The sequence below is a fragment of the Oculina patagonica genome, chromosome 11 (assembly GCF_052425735.1).
Source record: "Oculina patagonica isolate OP01 chromosome 11, crgOcupat, whole genome shotgun sequence".
Lineage (NCBI taxonomy): Eukaryota > Metazoa > Cnidaria > Anthozoa > Scleractinia > Oculinidae > Oculina > Oculina patagonica.
The window spans coordinates 20,389,306-20,412,335 of NC_135768.1; the positions used below are offsets into that span (position 1 = coordinate 20,389,306).

Here is a 23,030-nt window from a genome sequence, read left to right on the forward strand (position 1 = left end):
GGAACAGTTTTGAAAGTTAAACTTGTCTGCTTGTAACTTTAAATTATAAAGTCTGGGAGACACATTTGGCTGCAACGAAGCTATGGTTTTGTCATTTAGATTCGTAGAATTAATTTCTTCGCAAACATTTACCGGTAGTTTCATAGCGAATATTGGACAAAATTTATTAACATTAAATTAACTTGGCTGTGACACAGTCCCTTTAAATTACAGTGTTTGAATGAGGTAAAGGAAACGACCGTTGGTAAGAGTTATTAGGAGGTTAAAAAAATCAAGGGTTTGAGAAATCCGGATTCCACTCTCGGCTGTACTAATTGCTTGAATGGACTCCGCTCTCTGAGAATTTACAGTTCCTACTGTTTCTGCAAAGTTGTTGCTTGGCAACATGTGATGTTTCTAGATGGCGACAAGCTTGCGTAAGAATAGGATTGCTTGACATGCTATTTATGGCTGATATTAATAGTTTAAAACTAGGAGTACTTTTACCAGGATTTGACAAAAATGTCAATATTATTATTATTATTATTGTTCTCCTAGCTGTATTACAAATATTAAATGTTACAATTCTGTTTTGTACACATTTCCACCTGAATGCAGGTCTATAGTAGTTTTTGGTTCGTACTCATTGTTCTCAAGGCTCTGTAGCGATGAACGTCTTGACAGGGTAGCCAAGGAAGACTCCTCAGAGAAAATACTCTCGTCTATTTTCCATAATCTTTGGTCTGGAGGTAACTTGAGCGGAGAATTCTAGAAAAAAGGAAAATTAAAAACTGACTGGCTTATATCAATAAAAAAATGAATAAAACCTTTGGTTAGGTAGCATACAAACATCCAGAAATTTTAAAAGTGAAATTATCTTGTTGAATAATTTTAGCCTATTCCAATCACTTAGCACAGTTTTACTAAATGCCCTCTATAACTTTACCAAATTTTCATGTTAAGCAGCAGGTTAGATGCTATGAAATTTGGAAAATCACAAACAAACAGCACATAAAAATCTTGCAGTGTTGCAGACAAAAAGTGTTGAGCCCTTGGAGCTTTTCTCCAACAGAAGTAAAGAAAAATGAGTAAGTGTATAAACATAAAAGGTACACTTACCCTTTCAGCTAATAGATAGCAGCTGTTGACGACTCTTGCAACAATTTTTATAATGTTCTTAGTTAGATGCATCACTCCCCATACCTGCAGAAAGAAAAATATGTATTAAATGTATCCATGCTTGTTTAACACATATATTTTAGAAAATTAAAAAATAATGCTGAAATTTGGAAAAGATTTTATGATTTACACTTGTCTAGCAAAGCCCACCTTTCTACAACAAGCAGATTGTCCAACTGCTAATGATCTACTTGTGAACATTAGTTGATGACAATATGCTGGGATTTTATCCACGCATCTCAACAACTCTTTCTTCATGGGGTTTTCTTCTGCCTGCCAACAGAAGAAAATACTCCTTTATTTCTACCGTATTACACTATAGATTAATAATTTGAGGAATTGATATTGGGTCAAAATAATATATACTGCAATAAAATCAATTTTTACCTTTGAGGCATATTTCCTTGCGACTCTATAAAGTGCCTTGCCTGCCTCTGCAAAATTCTGCAAGATAAGATAAATTTATTAAATATTTTAAATATATTCCTAATAATTTTATAAGGTATTAGTTAAATTATCCCAAGTCTTGATAACTTCATGTTTTTTTTGCTGTGAACTATCATAAAGTAGCTACCCAAAAGAAAAAAGCGATAAAATGTTTACAGTTGTTATCCCAAAAGTAGGAAAAATAGATGAGAATTTCATAAAATTTTCCTCACTTGTGATGCTTCAAATAAATCCTCTGTGGTTTGAAGAGATCCTTCTCCCCTGTGAGTTAAAATTAAAAAAACCATTATCATAAAAATACAGTATACAGTATAAACTTTCTCAATGCTGAACCCCCTTGCAACCAGAAACAACTGTCTGTCTTAGAGATGTGTCTGTCTTAGAGAGGTGTCTGCCTCTGAGAGGTGTCTGCCTAAGAAAGGTGTCTGTCTGAGAGGTGTCTGCCTTAGAGAAGTGTCTGGCTTAAAAGGGGTGTCTGTCTTAGAGAGGTGTCTGCCTTAGAGAGGTGTCTGCCTTAGAGAGAGTCAATATAAATAAAAACTAAAATTAAGTCATAATTTATTACAAATTTCTGAATGCAGAAAATAGAACATAACATGACAATGAAAAACATCATAGAAAATAAACCAGTGTAACAAAGCACATACCTCGTAAAAAGGTACATTTCACTGACCATCTCGGACATTTCTCTTGCTCTAATTACAATATCATTATCTGTGTCTTCAAAGTAATGAAGCTCAAGCTGTGATGTCATCAGGTTTACATTTGTGATTAACTTGCCAAGCTTTTCTTGTTCCTGTGTCAAAAAACCCAATTATGTAAAAACTTTATTGTTTTTCATCTGGGGAATACCTGTAGTTACTTACTATCAATAGAAAAGTCTATGTAAAGTGTCGAGGACACAAATTTAATATTATGATGGCAAAGGGCATCGTGCCATGTGATTCTTACTGACTCATTACACCTTGCATTAACTACTAAGATGTTAGCTTAGCATACTGAAATGTAGTTGATTCTCACCTTCCGTCTTACGGCATTCATATAAAATAAGAATTAACTTCCTTATAGCATGATTAGTATTACCTTGCAATGTGTGCAGAGAGCTATGTAGCTGTAGCCCTTTGCACACATTGCAGGCCTATCACACTAGCACTATAGGCATGCAGTGTGTGCAGAGAGCTATACTATAGTCCTTCCTTTGCACACATTGCAGGCCTATCATACTGGCCTTATTGGCACCCAATGAGTGCAGAGAGCAATGTAGCTGTTGCCCTTTGTACACATTGCATGCCTATCATACTAGCATTATAGGCATGCAATGTGTGCAGAGAGCTATGTAGCTGTAGCCCTTTACACACATTTCAGGCCAATCATAGTTGCATTATAGGCATGCAATGTGTGCAGAGAGCTATGTAGCTGTAGCCATTTACACACATTGCAGGCCTATCATACTAGCATTATAGGCATGCAATGTGCGCAGAGAGTTATGTAGCTGTAGCCCTTTACACACATTGCAGGCCTATCATACTAGTATTATAGGCATGCAATGTGTGCAGAGAGCTATGTAACTGTAGACCTTTACACACATTGCAGGCCTATCATACTAGCATTATAGGCATGCAATGTGTGCAGAGTGATATCTAGTCCCAGCTCTTTGCGTGCATTGTAAAGTGCATACTACCAGGCAACAACTGCTGCCACACAACCAGAAATAATCTAAAAAATCTCAACTCTGAATCAAAATGAAATCCATACACAAAAATAAATTTTGCACATTCAACATAACGATTTTCCTTTCTTGTTGTAACAGTCTTTTCTGAACCTTGAGTCACATTGGATACTTTACCTGAGAGTCGACTGCAGCTTTTTCAGGCTCATCATTGTCTTCTGAAGAAGCACAACTACTTCGTCTACTGGATGATTTTTGCTGACATTTCAAAAGCAGAGCATATATTAATTAAGATAGAAGAAGAAATCTTAGACCTGGTTAAACCTGTATCCCGGCATGAAACATTGGATTTAACCCATACCCTTGACCTAGGGTAAAGGCCGTCTTTGCCAAACCTTTAAGATACCTTTGATTGTGACAAAGGCCATCTGTGATTTTGATCAAAGGTAATACGCTTTTGACACTTATCAAAGCTGTGACAAAGGAAAAGTGAAATGTTACTTTGACTAGGGTCAGAGATACCTTTGTCTTGCGTAAAATCTATTGCTAACTTTGATGCGTGTCAAATCCCTGTCAAAAACCATATCAAAGGACTTGCTTACTTTTAACATGTGTCAAAGATAATCATCCATATTTGTCTCATCTTTGATGTTAGTCAAAAGTGAGCAAAGCCAACTTTTCGTGTCATGTATTGCAGACAAACCCAACTGCCAGTATTTAACCTAAGTAAAAACTTACCAACATTTGTTCAACACGGGATTCACTTGTTTTTCTCTGTGGTTCTTCTTCTTCTGGTACAATACCTGAAGTGGACACAACTCTCTTCATAAGAGCACAATAAAAAGTGAAGCAACTACATTGTAACTTCTCAAGTCCCAAACTCAAAATTTAGAATTTGGTGGTACATACATAACGTAGTGTGCAGTAGATTGGTAACGTAATATTTAAGCAACATATCATAAGGTGACGTAAGTAATGAATCCATACTAAAGTGATGTATTTGTGTAAAAGATGCGCTATAAGTAAGTTCTTTGTCAAACAAAGATGAATTAAAAAAATATTGTAATCATGAATTAAAGTAAAATTTTCTAGTTGGTTATTGCTTGGGTTGGTTATTTTTTTGCTTGGGTTGTAACAAAGTGCAAGACAGCGAGGCATGCAATCCATTCCAGTTAGCCTTACTAGCACTTTGGTTAGCCTAAATGGCACTGTGGTTAACCTACTTAGCACTCTGGTTAACCTACAAATAGCTTTATAGGTAGCATGCGGTTAGCCTTTTTATTTGGAGTAGGAATTTCTGCCTCGCCTAACATGCCTCACTGCCTTGCCTCACAAACCTTGCTGCCTCGCACATTTGTAAGACTGTTTTTTGCTACCTTGACATTGTTATTATATTGAAAAGAGAATAAGGTTTTGATGACTTGGACATGAACAGGTCAAGAGTTCATGTTTGCATAAACCCACCAAGTACCATCCAAATAATTATTACAAACAAACCTCCAATAGCTATTTATTTTCTAAAACCCTAAGTTCACCAATAAATTTCAACATATTAAACCAACCCTGATGAAATAATAATTTACCTTATGAAGCAATAATTACCCCGTGGCTTTTAACAAATCATGACCAATGTGTTGATCGCAGTAAAATAGAGCAGTTTTCAATTAAGTGTTGAATGCATTACTCTGAGCTTTGTGAATGGTTTAAAAAAACTTGCACCACCCTCAACCAGAGGTTTAACTAAAACCAATTGTGACTCATGCACGTTTTCCCATGCTTTGTGCAAGCTTCATGCATTTGTTTTGAATTTTGATTGGTGCACTGAATTATCTGTGTCCATTATGATTGGTTAGAGTGCTTACTATGATTTTGGTTTTATGACACTCAGTTGAAAACTGCTCTGTTTACTGTAATACACATAAGACAGTACATCAGGTGAACACTGAAACATTAAAAACATTGAAATTTAAATAAAGACCTATTCAGTAGAAAGAGAACAAACAATATGCAACAAATTCTGGTTTAAAATTCTGACATTTATTTTCTAAAAAAATAATTATAATTCTGATAGCATCTTTTACAAAAAGATCTACTAAAATTATTGTAAGCCGACCTAAAAAATATTAATAATTAGTATTGCTGCCCCTATATTAGTGAGCTTATTCATGATGATCAGAAACTATATAGAATTCCAGACAATTAAATTATTCAATTGAAACAATAAAAAATTATCTAATTCATTAAAAATTCATGTAGGAAAAACAAAGGAAGTTATTCCAATCAGACACAAATTTGTGGGGTGGTATCAGAAGAAAAAGGGCTCCACACCCTCATTCAAACAAGGAGAAGAGTTTCGTGACAAATTTGAATAAAATATTCCTATGAAATTAAGACACTAGAGAATCACAGACTTTTCATTATTATTGTCAATAAAATTACTGTTTGCAAATTCTTGAAATATTAAAATTATTAAAGCTTGTCATTTATATTATCCAGCCCTATTCCCCACTGGGGGAGAGGAAAATATGTAAAAAAAATTCATTACATTATGTAATTAGCACTAATTCAACTTATAAGTTATAAAAGCACTTGGTTTCCAAGTTTTGTGTTTGCTAATTTTTAAAGCTGTCTCAAAAATGAGAATTTCTGACCTTCTGTTTTTACTCCAAACTGGATGCAAAATGACAACTGGATTGATTGAAATGCAAAATTGCCAAAGTTCTTTATGTAATCCTTGAAAAACAATCAGTAGTTTTACACTATCAAGCTAACATTTTTTATTTTTGCTAGTTACGGTATTTGATTTGAACAAAAGTACAACATGGACAGTACTCATAAAAAACAATTTCAGATTGAAGAAACAAAGTTGTTTTTCAACTTGCCAACCCAGAAAATACTATTCTAAGTTATAAAAGTTAAACCAAGCAAATTATTTTTACTGTAAAATTACTGTCACTAAAAATTTCCAGCCTAACCTTAAAATATCCATCATTTAATAAAACTAAAACTTTCTTAACCATTCTATGCCATTTTGAATTCTTAACCATTCTATGCCATTTTGAATTGCCTCAAAAGTTTATTTCAAAAAAGAATATCCCCTACAAGGCACTTTTTTTGCTCATTCAAACAATATTGTTAAAATTAAAAATACTCCTGACCATTTTCTTCCCACCCCACCCACCCACAGTGTTAATTCCTTTAAATGACTGTCATACAATTCTTTCAAAATTAGTTCTAAGATTTTCATGAAAAATCAAGACAATATAATATTGTAGTTGCATATCATTTTTTTCATCTCAGACAAGCTTCTTTGCAAAATTAAATCTTTTATCCAGCTCAATAAAGAAATGCTTTTTAAAAATGCACAAAAAAAATAATAGTTATATATTATCAACTACTAACAATATTTAACAAAATAAGTATTTTCCTCTTTCACATTAGTACAACTGATTTCCAGTGTACACAGAATTACAACAGTCGACGCCTATTAGTAAGATATAATTGATAAGCACAGCACAGGCCGCCCACTTGTGCAGCTGTCAAAGAGTTGCATATACAGCATTGTAAGCACTCCTTTTGTGGCGACTTCCAGGACTTCCTGCAAACAAAACAACAACAATTAATATACACTACACCTCCCAGATTGAACAATAATAGCAATAACAACTTTTTCCCTTCATTTTTGAAGAAAACAAATAAAAATTTGGACTTTTAACCTCCAGTAACCATTATGAAAGATCTACATTTGGAGGGAACATCCAAACTTAATCCAGTTAATTTGGAATAAGATTATTGCAAATTTAGCCATTTCAGTGATTTGCTTTGAACACCAGTCTCCCCCACCCCACTGCTCAATCTCGAGATTTGACCCAAGTGTATTGGTTTTCTGCTGTTCACATTAGAGTCTTACAAATGTGCGAGGCAGCGAGGGGTGCGAGGCAAGACAGCGAGGCATATGAGGCAGAAATCCCTACTCCAAATAAAAAGGCTAGCCACAAGCTACATAAGCTAACAGTAGGCTAACCGGAATGCTATTTAGGCTAACAGGATTGCCATTTAGGCTAGCCAAAGTGCTATTTAGGCTAACCGGAATGGATTGCACGCCTCGCTGCCTCGCACTTTATGACTACCCTTTCTGTTAACCCATTCAGCAGAGAGATCCGTAGCCAAATATTGTTGATATAAATTAAGTGCAAGGAAAATGATGTGGTTAGAAGTTTATTTGTTAAGTAGTTAGTTTAACACATAGATATATCAAGTTATGAGGAAAAGGTCAGGAAGTGAAAGACTCTTGTTAATTTGTTTACAGTTTTAGTTTCAGTGCGATACACAGGATTTATGAAAAATTATAAGAAATTGAACACTTTAAAAAAAGTATTACAAGATTTTTAGATAGAAATTAAAGAGTTAAAGGTTATGTTGCACATTAAGATACTAAGGTCACTTTAATATCACAAGTGCAGCAATGATAATATTCTTTCTTTTTCAACTGTGATTCTCAACTCCCCAAACTAGTAATCTAATAAAAGCATCTATAATAAGAGTAATCAAACTTGTTAATGATTCATTATTGGTCCATGGACCACCCCTGTGCACAGATTGTATGGACCACCTCAGTGGACCTGGTCCATGGACCACCCCTGTGGACCTAGTCTATGGACCACCTCTGTGGACCTGGTCCATGGACCACCCCTGTGGACCTAGTCTATGGACCACCTCTGTGATCCAAGTCTATGGACCACCCCTGTGGACCTGGTCCATGGACCCCCCTGTGGACCTAGTTCATGGACCAACCCTGTGAACCTAGTCCATGAACCACCTGATGGACCCCCCCCCCCTGGGTATGATTTTCATTATACACATTCTTAAACTTTATATCGGTAAGGTGGGCTTGCTTTTTAGAGGGCTAGGTGCCAAGGTTATTTTTACAATTCTGTGATTGGCCTGTATACTCAGTGAAGCAATTATTGCCAAAAAGTAGCACAAATTTTTTTGGTCTCACAATTAATTTTGTAAAATACAAAATTTAGTTTTGTGACTTCATGAGAAGACCCTCCCCCTTGCACCACCCCCCCCACCCATTTTTCAGGCATAAAAGTATCTAGATCTACTGCTGACAAGTATCAGAGACATCAACCTGCCCTCTCTAATGCAACATCACCAGTATAGAATTTTCCACTCTTATCTTGAACATCATTCTTGAAAGTAAAGCAAGTGAGGTTCCCAAAAAGAAATGTATGCCGTAACAAGTAGTTGTTTCCCCAATTAAAAAAATGTCAAAACAAAGAAAGGCATAATAACTCACCGTAATTCCTTGTGCAAGCACCCACCTCTAGTAAGCGCCCTTCCTCTATGGCGCACCATCCTGGCCATAGACTGACCAAGAGGCCAAAAACTTGAAGAACAAAATTTCTCAAGGGTAATTCCAAATTGGTCCAATTTTTAACTTATTAATTTGCGGACATGTTAGGTTACCCTTATTGTATTTGGCAGTGTTTTTTTTTTCTTTGGCTGTCACTTAGAAACATAACTATCTTGCATCAATCAGTCTGCCTAGAGGGGGGCGCTTACTGAAGGATTTACGGTGACGTTGAAGAATCTCTTGGTTGCTGCTCCATATTGTCGTAAAATGATGACTTCACTGGAAGATTACAACTTGAGAAATGACATTGCACCATTGTGGAAAAGAATCTGTACACGAAAAATATTCTCCTAACCAGGCAAACCGGACAAAAAAATTTAAATTGACATCATAATGAAGAATTTCTAGATGTCACAAATATTTTTCCAAAGAGTACAACTGGTTTATAAGTATGTAATTTGTTTAAGAAACCGTGGAGACAGAAAGAAACCAGCTGGGATGGCATTCGTGGGGGGCTGCGGTCGCATCGGCAGCAGACCGGGATGGATGGCGCAATTTTCTGGCCGGCCTCAAGAGTCCTCATGGGCTCCATGAGAATAAGTAAGTAAGTAATTTGTTTAAGAAGTGTTTATGATAAGTGAAAAATTTCAGGACCAATATTTTTAGCCCTCAAGTTCTTGTTTATGGTTGCATGTGAAGAAATTAAAAAAGTACCATGATGATGTAAATCATCAACTTGAGGATATTGTCTTGATAAACCAACAAATTCTCAAAGTTAACATTAAAAGAAATGTATGGGAAATAGTAAGGAGAATTTAATTAATGTTTTTAGTTTGGGAATGAAACAGTTTTAGTGTTAAACACAACAAAAGGCAACTTTTATGATAAGTTTAGAATTTATTTTTTTAAAAGTCTCATTAAATTATTAATTAACTAACTACTTTAAACTAATGTAAACTGTGACAGCATTTGATCACAAATTTACATTTCAAGAAACTACAATTTCAAAGTTGTGCACAAATAATATTTATTTAAATAGGTTTTATGGCTTCACTTTTGTAGTAGTCTGGTCTCACTATAGATGTTTTGAAAATAAGTATCAAAAATGTTCCTCAGAGTGACTCTTCAAAAATACCACCAAACTGTTTATTCTGAGCTTAGCCAAGAAAGTACAAAAGGTATAATTAATAATTAATTTTAAGATTAGATCAGAATTTCAAACATTAATTTAAACATTTACAGAGCACATTTCTGTCCAAGCCAAAAAATTCTTAAACTTATTTAGAGTGAGTGCTGAAGTTTAAAACACTTACATCGCAAATGTAGTATCTTTAAATCTTAAGCCTTTGTTGCTCATGACCCTTCTCAATTTTCAGAAATCTAAACCATTCTTCATTTTCAGTTATTGCTACTTATTTGATGTTTTCTAATCTAGTAAACTACCATTGTAGTTTCCTTCAATTAAAATAATTTTGAACATCACAAAACTTAGAACACCATGATCACTAAGTGTATTTTGTTAATTATGTACACGTATTTAATAACTTATTTTGTGATCAATATTAAAGTAATTATTATGGAAAGGCCTAATCAAAGGGGGAAGTGAAATCTTAAAATCAAAGTCTTGCTTAAATTAATTAATACTGCAGACTCGTGTGTTACAATTTATACTTAAGAGACACTTCACAAATTAGGCTAAATATAGATTATCTGAGAGTTTATAAAAGTGTAAAACTTTTTAAAGACACAGTTGAATCCCAATAACTTGAACCCTCAATTACTTAATTTGAACCTCCCGCTAACTCGAGCCTTTTTCGACTCTCCTTCAGGTCATTTTCTTACTAATTTTGCCCTTGATAACTCGAACTCCTGATAACTCAAACCTTTTACGATTTCCCTTAAAGGTTCGAGTTATTGGGATTCAACTGTTATGTTTTTCCAGGCAGTATAAATTACGAAATGGGGTAAAAGCTACCTAATATGACTAGGAAAGATTGAATTGCTTTACAAACTGCACTTCTAGTGTATTTACCATTTTGTGTAATTTAAATCTTCTACAAAATTTATGCAGTTTAGAAAGTGTGACTACAAAAATTTTTATCATTAATTTTCAAAAATTAGCTTTTTATATATTATGTTTATTTGCTTTACACATAATTATTTTCCTAATGATGAAGTTTAGACAGAGGTTTCCATTCGAAAAGACCACCCTGTTAGTTAATAAAATAAAAAAATAAATTATTAGTAAAAATTATTTTACGAGGTCAAGATTTCTATGGAGTGATAGTTCATGAGGCCATCGGCAGAATCGATAACACTCCATAGAAATCAAGATAGAATATTCTAATAATTTTAGTTGAATTCTAACTAAATGGCCTTCAAAAAGTGATTTCCGATAATTTTTCTACATTCTCAATTGTGAACCTCACAATTTAGCAAATTCGCATGGAGACTGAATTATCACTTGAAACTTGAAGCTGCATACACATGCTTTTCAGTCCATTCAATATTTTTTAGTTTTCAAAGACTGTCACACAATGCAGTTATCCAAATTTTTCTTAATCTTCCTCCAATTGATACTTCTAAAAAAAAGAAAATGTCACCACTTTGTAGACAAACTCCAGTCACACACTAATGGGTGATGGTATATGATTGCTTAGTTCATAGTTCATAGTAATTTTTCTTGGACAATTCTGTCCAAGGGGGAAAGGCGCAATGAGGTTAACCCTATGTGAAGCACCAACCCGTGAAACAAGGCCAGACCACGACACCGGGAACTCCGTGCCCTACTCTTTGCGATAAGTGTGTGGGTTCTTTAACGTCCCCTGTTGAACATATAACACTGAAGATACAGGAGACGGGACCTACGGTTTATCGTCCTTATCCGAGAAGACTAGAACATCTAACCATTTGCAGATGTCATATTGCAAAGGCAGCACGTTCTCCTCAGTTATTTTAAGACCCTGAGTGTTGGTCCGGTCTGGGAGTTGAACCCGAGACCTCCCGCACGGCAGTCCGGCGCTCTACCAACTGAGCTAACTGGTCGGCGCTTAGCCAATCAGATTGCAGTATTTGCATAAGAACAATAGTAGAACTCTACTTAAAGCTTTTAGCATCTAATTAGTTTTAATTTATAACAATTATAAAATAAGAAAGAAGTAAAACACTTATTTAGCAAAGTTTAATTTAAATTGCCTCTTATTTATATTAACTTTTGATAGTGGTTGAATTACTTTTAATTTATTTATTGTAAATGTTGTAGTCAAAAATGATATTCAGGTCAAATTGATTATGTCCAGACTAGTTTGATTTTGTTTTTTCCTTTGTTTAAGGATAATGCTAATAAATCTGGAACAAAGGAAAATACAAATCAAACTAGCTTGAAACCATTTTAAACTGAAATTCATTTTAAACTACAACATGCATTAAAAACCATTCATTGATGATTTTCACACAATTTTTATATTTTTTTTATAGACGTCTTTTAATAAGGTTTCAATGTAAGGTGACTGCGGAGTTCAAACAGCGAATAATCAACTGTTTTAAATTAATGCAATTTATTATGACTGCAATTGAATAAACCCTGACACCATTGATCATCAAACAATTCAAGACTAATCAATTTACTTTTTGCAGTACACTTACTTTTACTTGGGTCTCCTCCAGCAGTGATAAGTCTCAAAACTTTTCCAAGTTCTTCCACCTGAGCTTCCCAAACATCCACAAACACTTCCATATTTTCTTGTGCAATTTTACTAACAGGATGAGCTGCCAAGGTTCTAGCAGCATGGATTACCTGTGGGGGAAAAGGTAAGGATTATGAGCTGTAGCCCTTTGCACATATTGCAGGCCTATCACTCTATCATTATAGGCATGCAATGTGTGCAGAAAGCTATGTAGCTGTAGTAGTCCTTTTCACACATTGCAGGCCTATCATACTAGCATTAAAGACAAGCAATGTGTGAAAAGAGCTTTGTAGCTGTAGCCCTTTGCACACATTGCAGGCCTATCATACTAGTATTATAGGCATGTAATGTGTGCAGAGAGCTATGTAGCTGTAGCTCTTTGCACACATTACAGGCCTATCATACTAGTATTATAGGCATGTAATGTGTGCAGAGAGCTATGTAGCTGTAGCTCTTTGCACACATTGCAGGCCTATCATACTAGTATTATAGGCATGTAATGTGTGCAGAGAGCTTTGTAGCTGTAGCCCTTTGCACACATTACAGGCCTATTATACTAGCATAATGGGCATCAATGTGTGCAAAGAGCTATGTAGCTATAGCCCTCATGCTAGTATGATAGGTCTGCAATGTGTGCAGAGAGCATTACCTTCATAGGTCTTTGCACACGCTGCATGCCTAAAATGATAAATGCCTGGATGGAGAGGGATACTGTGTTGTGCCAGTGAACACAACAAAAATTTCCTAGCAAGGCTTGAACTCAGGTATCTTGATCCAGAACCCAACAGATACCAGCCACCAAGTAACTGTGTCTCCTGTTACTACTCCAAACAAATTAGGGGTGCTTTCCACTAATGCAAAATTGTTGAAAATTTCAGTCAGAAGTGAAATGGAAAGGTCTGTTTTGATTCAGTCTGACTAGAATACTTGGGAACACCTCTGGAGATAATGGAGCCCTGATATAAACTGTGTTTAGTGAAAAAAAAAAACTAACCTGTGGATAAAGTGTGTCAATATTTTCTTCGACTTTTTTCGCAGTAATAGCAACTGGTTTATTGGATGCCATGTTTCTTGTTACTCTAGATACCTGTAAACAGAAGAATCATTCACTCAGTATTCAGTTCATCAAAAATATAAGTTGAAACAACAGGGAAATAGAGAAAGAGAACCTCGTAGCATTTTTTTTTATAGACATATCAATTACCGTGTAATACATGTAGCTACAACACATATGCTGAAAATTATACATCTGAAAGAAAGGTGTTTAGAGACTCAGAGGTGTCTTCCTTAGAGAGGTGTTTGCCTTAGAGAAGTGTCCAACTTAGAGAAGTGTCTACCTTAGAGAAGTGTCCACCTTAGAGAAGTGTCCACCTTAGAGAGGTGTCTGCCTTAAAAAAATGTCTGCTTTAGAGAGGAATCTGGCTTAGAGAGGTGTCTGGCTTTGAGAGGTGTCTGCCTTAGACAGGTGTCTGTCTTAGAGGAGTCTACCACAGAGTGGTGTCTGGATTAGAGAGATGTGTGCCTTAGAGAGGTGTCTACCACAGAGTGGTGTCTGGCTTTGAGAAGTGTATGCCTTAGAGAGGTGTCTGCCTAAGAGAGGTGTATGTCTTAGTGAGCTGTTGATATGTAAAAGTGTTTAACTGTTTGTTCATGTGACCATTGTTTACTTACTTCTTGTAGTCGCTTGGCATCTTGCGAGAATACGTTTGCTAAACTCTCAAGCTGCCCTGAACTTCCTGAGGCTGCTGCATTTCTCAAGGCAGGTAAAGATTTTTTGTGACCTAAATGTGAAAATGTCTCAAACACTTGATCTGTTGCTACTTGATGGACCTGATTGAAAAAAAAACACACAATTGATTTAGTTAAAAAAAACCATTCATGTTCGAGCTTAGTGGCCCGTCAGGTTAGCGCTCAAGTTTTCATAGCACGAAGTGAGTAGTGGTATTTCTGCTCCCCCCAAGATGGGAAGCTAGGCCGTTGCAGGGTTAGCCATGGCATTTGATTCGCTGCTATCCATTTATAACCTGGGTGGAGAGAGGCAGGGTGAGAGTAAAGTGTCTTGCTCAAGAACACAACATATTGACCCTAACCAGAGCTCAAACCCAGACCACTCAATTCAGAGTACTGCGCACTAACCATTAGGCAACTGTGTCCTCCATAAGGTGGTTTAGAAAATAATTATTTGGAGGTACATTGGATAAGCACAAGTACCCTAGAGCATCTTAAATTTGTGTAAGTCTAAATACAGTCGAACCCCTATTAAGCGGCCACCCATTAAGCGGCCAACCCCTATTAAGCGGCCAGTTACTAAAGTCCCGAAAATATTGTCAGTAAAATACTGTAAATATATTAACCCCTTTTAAGCGGCCACCCCTATTAAGCGGCCGCGGCCACCTTTCTGCCGTCCCGATGAGCGTTCTTCTATTGTTTTTACCTCTATTTAGCGGCCAATAAGAATGTAATATACGATATTTAAATTAATTTCCAACAAGCTCAGACCGTGACGGCCGATAAAATCATTCAAACACAGGTTTATTGTCGTCTTGCTGTGATTCCGTTATTCCTTTTCACCTTATTTTGTATTGAAATAATGTAACCTTTTAAAAAGACATTATGCTAATTTCTGACAAACCCCTATTAAGCGGCCAACCTCTATTAAGCAGCCAGTTGCCATTTCCCCGAGGGTGGCCGCTTAATAGGGGTTCAACTGTATTGCAAGTAAGTTGCAGGGTCCGAAATTGCGCCTTCCTGGTCGCCAATGCGACTAAATATTTAGAGCTGGCGACCAGAATTTCACAACTGATCGCCCGCTGGCGACTAAGATGCTTTGTAAGAGTATTCAGAGAAATTGATTAACGATAAAATTCGGAGCCGTTTTTTAACAATTTATTGACTCACTTTTTATCTTGGCGATGTCCTTGAAATAACAGTGAAGTAAATTTCTACCTACATAATGTATAAACTCCTCAACAGCTCAGCCAACAGCTGCGATCAACACGATTCGAACATTGCGAGCCGCCATGTTGTTTATCTCAGCGGTTTTCCCTACGACGTTATTGCGGGCGCGCCGAGCAATGTGCTTTCGCTACGACGTTCCACGAACGCAACATGTTCTTGTTGTCACTGTGTTGAATGAAAAACTACCTGTCGAAATATGTCAGAAAGTTGGTGGAAATGATGTTTTTTCCCGGTGTTTTTTATATTTAAGAGCGGAATGTTTGAGTAAGACTGTAAAGTATTTTCCATTTAAATGTTAGAGAGTTAACATTCGATAAAGAAGACTTCTTAAGACTCTACTTTAATATAGGCAAGTACAGCATTTCTTTGAGTGGTTACGGTCTGTAGAACTGGCTTTCATATCGTCGTTGTTTTGTGGTTTAATTAAGCTGTTTTTGAGTATATTAATGGCCAAAAATACACTGTAGAAGAACAAGTGTTTCATCTTTAAGTGTAAAAGGAAAGTCAATCGAAAAAATTGGCGACCAGAAATTGCCATGTGGCGACTAAAACTTTCGGTCCGGTCGCCAGCTGGCGCCGATGTAAAAAAGTTAATTTCGGACCCTGAGTTGCACAATGTAATGGCAGAAATATACCTCATGTCTGAGATCTTTTGAAGTTTTACAAATCCTCTGCAAAGCCATATCTAATGTGTCAATACTTGTTGCATCTTCATTCTGTAACAGAAAATATTTTTAAAATCATCAGTCAGGCACCGACATAGAAGTCCAGACTTCCTGTTCATAAACCCATTGAGTGTAAATTCAATACAATTTCAGAGAAAAATAGTTTGATAAATGAGTGTTATTGTGTTGAATCATCAACACCAACTAGTGCTCAGATAGCGTGAAACTTCGGCAACATTTGAAAGTCATCAGAACATCTATGGTGCTCTTCGGCAATGCTCAAGGTCATTGGAACATCTTTGGAAATCAGACTTCGGCAAAGTTCAGAAATAGTTAGAACATTTCATCTTAAGAAATCTAGGAAATGTGGAGACAACAATCTTGCACATTTGACTTAAGAAAATTTGGCAGATATGTGTTTACACAGTCTGGTACAAACACTCAAGATTTTGCATCAGCAAAGCTGTGCTCTTAGAATAATAATTATTGCAGGGTACCTGAAGGCTCTTATGTCAGAAATCTTGGGTGCCCAGCTCTTAAAAGATTTCATGAGAGGAAAGTTACACAAGTCACCCAAAGACAAAAGCAAGTCGCCTGTGACACTCGGGCTCTGCTAGAGCACAGCTCTGATCAGAGTCTGTTTCTTGCACCAACAGATGAGAGGATTGAACAAAAATAAAGGAGTTACCTTGTTATTTTTATGCTTTTCTAAAATGTCTTTCATAATGTCCTGAGCATTTTCACACAGTGCTACTATTTTCTCTCTTTTTTCTTTTCTCGTGTGAGGAGAGTCGATCACTGATTGTACGTCATCCAGGATGCTCGTGAATGCTTTTTGAAATTTAATTTTGGCTTCACTGTCATCTGGAGAGCTTTGTTTGTATGCCTCCAAAGTGGCCTGCAAAGAAACAACCAAAAGTTAAAGTCTATGTCTATTTATTAAGGTCTGATAGCTCAAAAGTGCTGGTGCTTATCTCTGAATTCTCAACCCTCCAAGTTAAGACCATTTTAGTCACCATGGCAACTAAAATTTTGGAGCTAGCGACTTAATTGGAACTGAGGTCGCCAGCCTGGCGACTATAATTGAGAAGAAAGATTGAAAGCGTGAGCTTAATTTAGCAACTAAAATTTTTCACTGGCGACCAAACTTTGTCAGCTGGTGGCCAAATGGCCACTAAGGAAAAAATAAACTTGGAGGGTTGATTCTGTGGTGTGAAGCAATTAGAAGACTTGCCACCTCCCCCCCCCCCCCCCCCATGGACGGGATGCTAGTAACTTCAATAAATGTAACCCTGGCAAGGGTATTTTTAGTTTGCGCCCATACTTTTATGGTACTGATTTATACACCTAGGTGGAAAGAGGCATTGTAAGAGAAAAGTATTTCGTTGCAAGAACAGAGACATGCCAGACTCTGAAAGGTAGGAGCGTTAAGTATACATTCAAGCCTAGTGGCCCATTAGGTGAGATCTTACCAACAGCTCCATAGCATGAGGCAACTATTTCTACTCCCCCCTGGATGGGATGCTAGTCCATTGCAGGGTTACCCCCAGCATTTAATTCAGAAGTACCCATTAATACACCTGGGTGGAGAGAGGTACTGTGCGAGTAAAGTGTCTTGCCCAAGAACACAACACAATGAACCTGGCCAGGGCTTGAACCTGCAGTGCTCAATTCAGTGTCCGGGGCACTAATCAGAAAAGTCAGACCCTAAAAACTCACTTCAAATTGTCCAAGATCCATTGCTAAGCATCCCTTTTCTGGCGCCTCTTCTTTGTGTTCATCTTGGACAACAGATGTAATTGTCGCCATAGCTTCCCTCATTTTCTTGAAAACACCCTCTCTGTTGCCTTTGGCAGATCTTGAGTCTGGGTGCCTCAGACATGTCTAGAACAATGAAGTGGTTGTTATAAGAAGTATTTCTATTAATTAAAAAGCCTTAAAGCAAATCACAGTCTCAAAACTTATTAACATAGCAATTCACTTTATATTAAGTACATACATTTCTTATTAAGATATTGATAACTCTAAGGGCTGAAAGGGTGTATTTTAATCATATCAGGAGATAATTGACTGAGTTAAATCATAGTGGGCAGAAAAATGTTTGGCTTCAGTTCATGGCATCTGGACTGAGTGCAGTGAGGTCTAAACAAAGTGACCTCAAACCAAATATTTCCCCATCTGTCCCAACTTAACTCATTCAATAAGCATTTTATCATCATCATCTTTTCCTCTTCCCCAGCTGGGAAATAGAGCCTTGCAATCTCTCGCCACATTTCTCGGTCTTTTGCACAAACCCAGCGTTGCACCAGCCTTTAAAACCAAACTCTGCTCTTTCCCTCTTTACCAGGACCATATGTACACTGGTATGATAAGTGTATGTTTTCCTTCCACTCATACATGTCTGATGCTTTTATGGGGAATTTACAGTGCAATCTTACATTACCTTTGATGTCGTCAACAGCATCATGGTGGACTTTTCCAAGATTGACCTGGCTGCTCCCATTTCAGCTTTTAAAATATCATCTTTTAAGTCCTAGAAGTTGAAAAAAAAACAAAACAGAAATTGACTTGTTATAATAAATGAATAACTTAAAGGGAATTTTATAACCTTGGTCAAGTCTGCATAAGCCACCCCAATGTGGCCCATACCAATGGAGCTTATCCTGGTTTTTGTAGCATTAAGTGACTTGGAGTATTTCTGCTCCCCCCTGGATGGGATGCTAGTCCATAACAGGGTTACCCCCAGCATTAAATTCACTGGTACCCATATTATACACCTAGTGGGTGGAATAAGGCACTGTTTTTGAGTCTTACAAATATGCGAGGCAGCAAGGCGTGTGAAGCATGCATGGCGAGGCAGCGAGGCAGAAATCTCTACTCCCAATAAAAAGGCTTACCACATGCTACCTAAGCTAACTGTAAGCTAACTGGAGTGCTATTTGATTAACTTGAGTACCATTTAGACTAACTGAAGTGCTATTAATATTTTAGGCTACCCGGAATGGCTCACACACCTCGTTGCCTTGCAATTTGTGACGACCCCTGTTTTTGAGCGAAGTGTCTTGCCCAAGAACACAACACAATCACCCCAGCCAGGGCTTAAACCAGACTGCTTGATCCAGAGTCCAGCACAATAACCATTATGCCACTGCATCTCCCAGTTTTATAACTTCTTTAAATCCAAGTGATCCATGAACCTAATCAAACCCTTTCTATGAGGTATTAATTAAGTGAAGATGCTTTTATCTGGTTGTTAAAGAAGTACAACACTTACATTTTGTCTATCTCCAGATAAGTGTGCCAGTTCTACCATATCTGATCCAAACTGGCTAAATGCTTGCACAAAATCAGTAAATGTGTTCACATTTTCAAGCTCTTTTAGCCTGTCGTCAACCTGTGTTTTAAAAGAAAATAAACAAACATGTAAAAACAGTCTATTAGCTCACTATAAATAAGTGAGCCAGACCCCTCTTTTTTCTTTCTAAGCCTTAACTTTTGTACAAATTCTTGAATTGGATAAGCAGCATCTCCATGAACATGAATTTTTTTGGGGTGGGGTGGGGGGGCTTGGTCTTGCCACAATTTCTTTGGTCCCTTCTTTCTGAATTTTCTTAACCCCCCACCCCTGGCCCCAAAGTCTGCAGATTGATTTGTTGCACATGTCTGAGTACAGATGAAAATGGGAAATGCCGACGGAGCTGGGAGTGTACTCCGGACGCGAGAAAAATGGCGGCCGTAAGTCTGTTTTTGCTTCTTCACTGTTTTTTGGGGGAAGGGTGCGCAGCAAGGGAAGGAAGCAGGGATCCAAGAAAAAAGCTTAGAAAGACTGTAAGGCAAGCATGAGAAGAGAGGCCTGAAAAAGGAGAAATGACGTGAGAGAACACCAGGAGAGAAGCGAGAGGGAGCAAGCCTAAGAGGGAACCGCAGCAATGGAAGGGCGGCAAGGAGGAAAAAAAAGGGAGGAGGTGACAAATCACATATGTATCCGAGAAAGAAAGAAAGACAGAAGAACCGTCAAGAAAGCCAGATGGGCGGCGCGGGCCCCCCGAGAAGAGAACACAACCCCCAGCCACATTGTCAGTGCGCCCGCAGACATGATGACAGCCCTAGGGAGTGAAAGGGGAAGAAGGAAAACAGGCAGTCGGAGAGGCGAGATAAGAATTTTTTGAGATATGTGAGTGCACTGCTCAGTTCAGTTTGAGTTTTTTATGAGGCAAAATTCTAGAAGTGATAATGATGTGTAAGGAGAAGGTTTAAAAAGAGAGTTAGAAAGGAGAATGTTGTGAATGCAGTCCTCCCTGCCACCCTTTTCTTATAACAGCACATGACTATAAGAAGTGAGGTTTTAGGTTGTTAATAAACAGAGTATTTAGAGAGATAAAAAGAATGTAAAGAAGATCCCCAGATCTAGTATAGATATAAATTGATGAAGAGAAGTGGGAGACAGATATTTTAGTGTTAAAGATAGAAGGTAAAGAGGAGAGCAGTATGATAAGAACGGGAGATATGTTAAGTTGGTAAAGGAGGGGAAGAGTATATTTTAGTGATGATATGAAGGTGTGGCGGACCTGTTAGGGTGGAAGAGAGAGGGCACCGGAATGAGAAGGAAGGGCAGCAATTAGTGTGAGAGGAGATGGACAGCAAAACCAAGTCTCTCCATCAGGACCAACTGTTTATAAAAGCTATAGAAGTTAAATTTTTACTTTTTTTATTTTAATACCCCAATCCCAGAGGTCTTATTCTTCCGTATAATTCAAAAGCTGTAACCTTCCAAAGTGGTAAAATCAATTTTGTTAATTTGCAGCCCTTGAGCTTGAAAGAAATAACTAAGGAGAAAAGAGTTTTTGAGAGTCGACTAAGCATAAATCATAAAATACTTTTCAAGTATATGCAAGTTGCAGTCTTGCATAAATTAAAAATTATGTTAATGATTTTGGTATCAACTACATGTACATCAAAATTGTTAAAAACTCAACTTGAATTCAGATTTCATGCCTGTATATATTAAACATGATCAAAGATGGTAGGATTGGATTTAAACAAGGTGGATTGAATTCATAAACAAAATCCCACGCCATTTGTCTCACACAGGGGTGTGCACATTGAAATGCATTGAAATTTACATCAACACAAGAAGCCCATTTGTTAAGGTCACTCGAGAATCAGTGTTATGCGGTTCTCAAGACACAAGAACATAAACCACACATTTGGTGACCTCTGTTATTTTGACAGCCCTTGTAAAAATTCAAAAAATAATCTTGTTTTAGTCGTGAGTTAGAAGTTGAAATGGGGTTACTTTGCAGATTTAGGGTTACAAATCGCCTAAAGTAAACAAACTTGTGTTTTTCAAAGGCTATTCTTCAAATGTTTGCAAACAGTTGCGGGGAGCTAGGATTTAAAAGGAAAACGATATGCTTCTTAAATAAAATGTTTTGGAATTACGATAACTTTAATCCAATAATGAGACTTAAGATATTCGTCGAAAAGTGCAGTTGAAGTTTTTGTTTGAAAAGAAACATTTTTAAGCGTTGTATTTAGTCTCGAGAGAGGCTCAAATAATGTTTATAGGTGTGAAATTGCAAATCTTCGAATGGTTTAGCAATCAATAGTTTCGCAATCGATCTTCGAATACTTTTCAACCGCCAAACGTTCCAATCATTCATTTCAATGCATACCACACATGCAACTTCGAGTTCTCGATTTCCACAAGACTCGCTCTCAGACAATCCTTGTGCACATAACATACGTTATTAATTTATAAACAGGCTTAGTTCGCTTCCACTTTTCTCCTCCACTTAGGCAAAACGGACTTAATTCAATTTATAAAAGACTAGTGACCTTTGCGGCGAAAGAGAGTTCTGCAATCGATCAAAAATGCGCGTAATCGAATCAGGAAAGTCGCTCAACAAAAATAATGAACAACATAATTTGCGGTGGCAAGATTCTTAAGAGTTGAGAGTTAAACTACCGCAGCTCGTCAATTGACTTACTAGCGACAAAAAAAGCTTTCAAGTTCACGTCTAATGAGAGTAATAAACTTTTCTTTCGTTGAAATTTCTTGTTTGCATACTTCAGAAAGAAGAACTAACGAACAGAATAAACAACTTCGAACAAATGATCTTGAGTTAATCGGCGCGACCTTCCTGTCAAATTCCAGACAAAACTCCCAAAAAGCTGACTATTCAAACACAGATCTAACACTCTCTTTACCTTTTTAACTGCTGCTAGGAGTCTCTTCACAACGACGGAATCTGCAATAATTAAAACCCGCGTAACGGCTGATAACAGAGATCTTGCTGCTCGGACCATTCCGCTTTTATCGGCGGCGTTCGGAACGCCATCATCGACGGCAGCAGAACTTGTAAGATTAAAAATTGTTTCTCCTGACTTTTTCGCTTCTTCGCATGCTTCACGCATTTCGTCTGCCACGTCTTCATTTTCCGCTGCAATCTGTTCGCCCACACTCACAAAGCGTTCGACAGCGAACGCCACAACTTTTCCAATTTCATGAATAGCTTTCACGGCTCTTTCAGAGCGGCGGCCTCCTTCTTTGTGATTAACCAGCGTGGTTATCTGCGAATTTACAAGATAAGCAAAACATGGTTAGAGACAACTCGAAAGTGAAAGCTAGAGAAGCTCTCTCGTGGTAAAATCTGGAAAATCCTGGGCACGGATCTAACACAAATAGGTTTTTTCGTTTACAAAGAGGATTCTAAGCTTCCCGCTAAACACTGTCTCGCCGTCGATTTGTGCTCGCCGTCGTCATGGGTCACAAATCGACGGAAAATGATTTACCTGCGTTACTAGCGGTACCAGTGTTTGCTCCACAGATTTGCTTCGGATTTCGAGGTTTTTAGACTCAAATGTAGCCATGTTGTGTGGAAATAAGCGCCGTTAAAAGCCCGGGAAGGCTCTTTCCAAGTTTGAACCAACTCAACTCGCGGCCATATCGACTTCCGATCGCACAGTGATCAAACTGGGTTCTCGCACAACCAACGTGTCAATCAATTATTCATGCATGACTGCCCTTAAACTCCCACTTATCAATGGATTACGGGAGCCTTGCATATTTTTGGCGCCAACTT

General features: G+C 37.4%; 1 protein-coding gene across 1 annotated transcript; it reads right to left on the reverse strand.

Moving 5' to 3' along the window:
• On the reverse strand, positions 1–22,925 carry LOC144630111 (alpha-catulin-like). The gene is made up of 18 exons (XM_078488400.1): positions 22,741–22,925; positions 22,156–22,518; positions 19,220–19,339; positions 18,389–18,478; positions 17,665–17,829; positions 16,634–16,843; positions 15,916–15,996; positions 13,994–14,152; positions 13,317–13,409; positions 12,282–12,432; positions 4,013–4,077; positions 3,452–3,532; positions 2,253–2,401; positions 1,818–1,866; positions 1,546–1,602; positions 1,309–1,431; positions 1,099–1,182; positions 1–747 (listed from the first exon to the last, which is right to left on the reverse strand). The coding sequence occupies exons 1-18, from the start codon at positions 22,816–22,818 to the stop codon at positions 559–561; spliced, it is 2,307 nt and encodes a 768-aa protein (XP_078344526.1). The 5' UTR covers positions 22,819–22,925; the 3' UTR covers positions 1–558.
• Between the last annotated feature and the right edge of the window lie 105 nt (positions 22,926–23,030).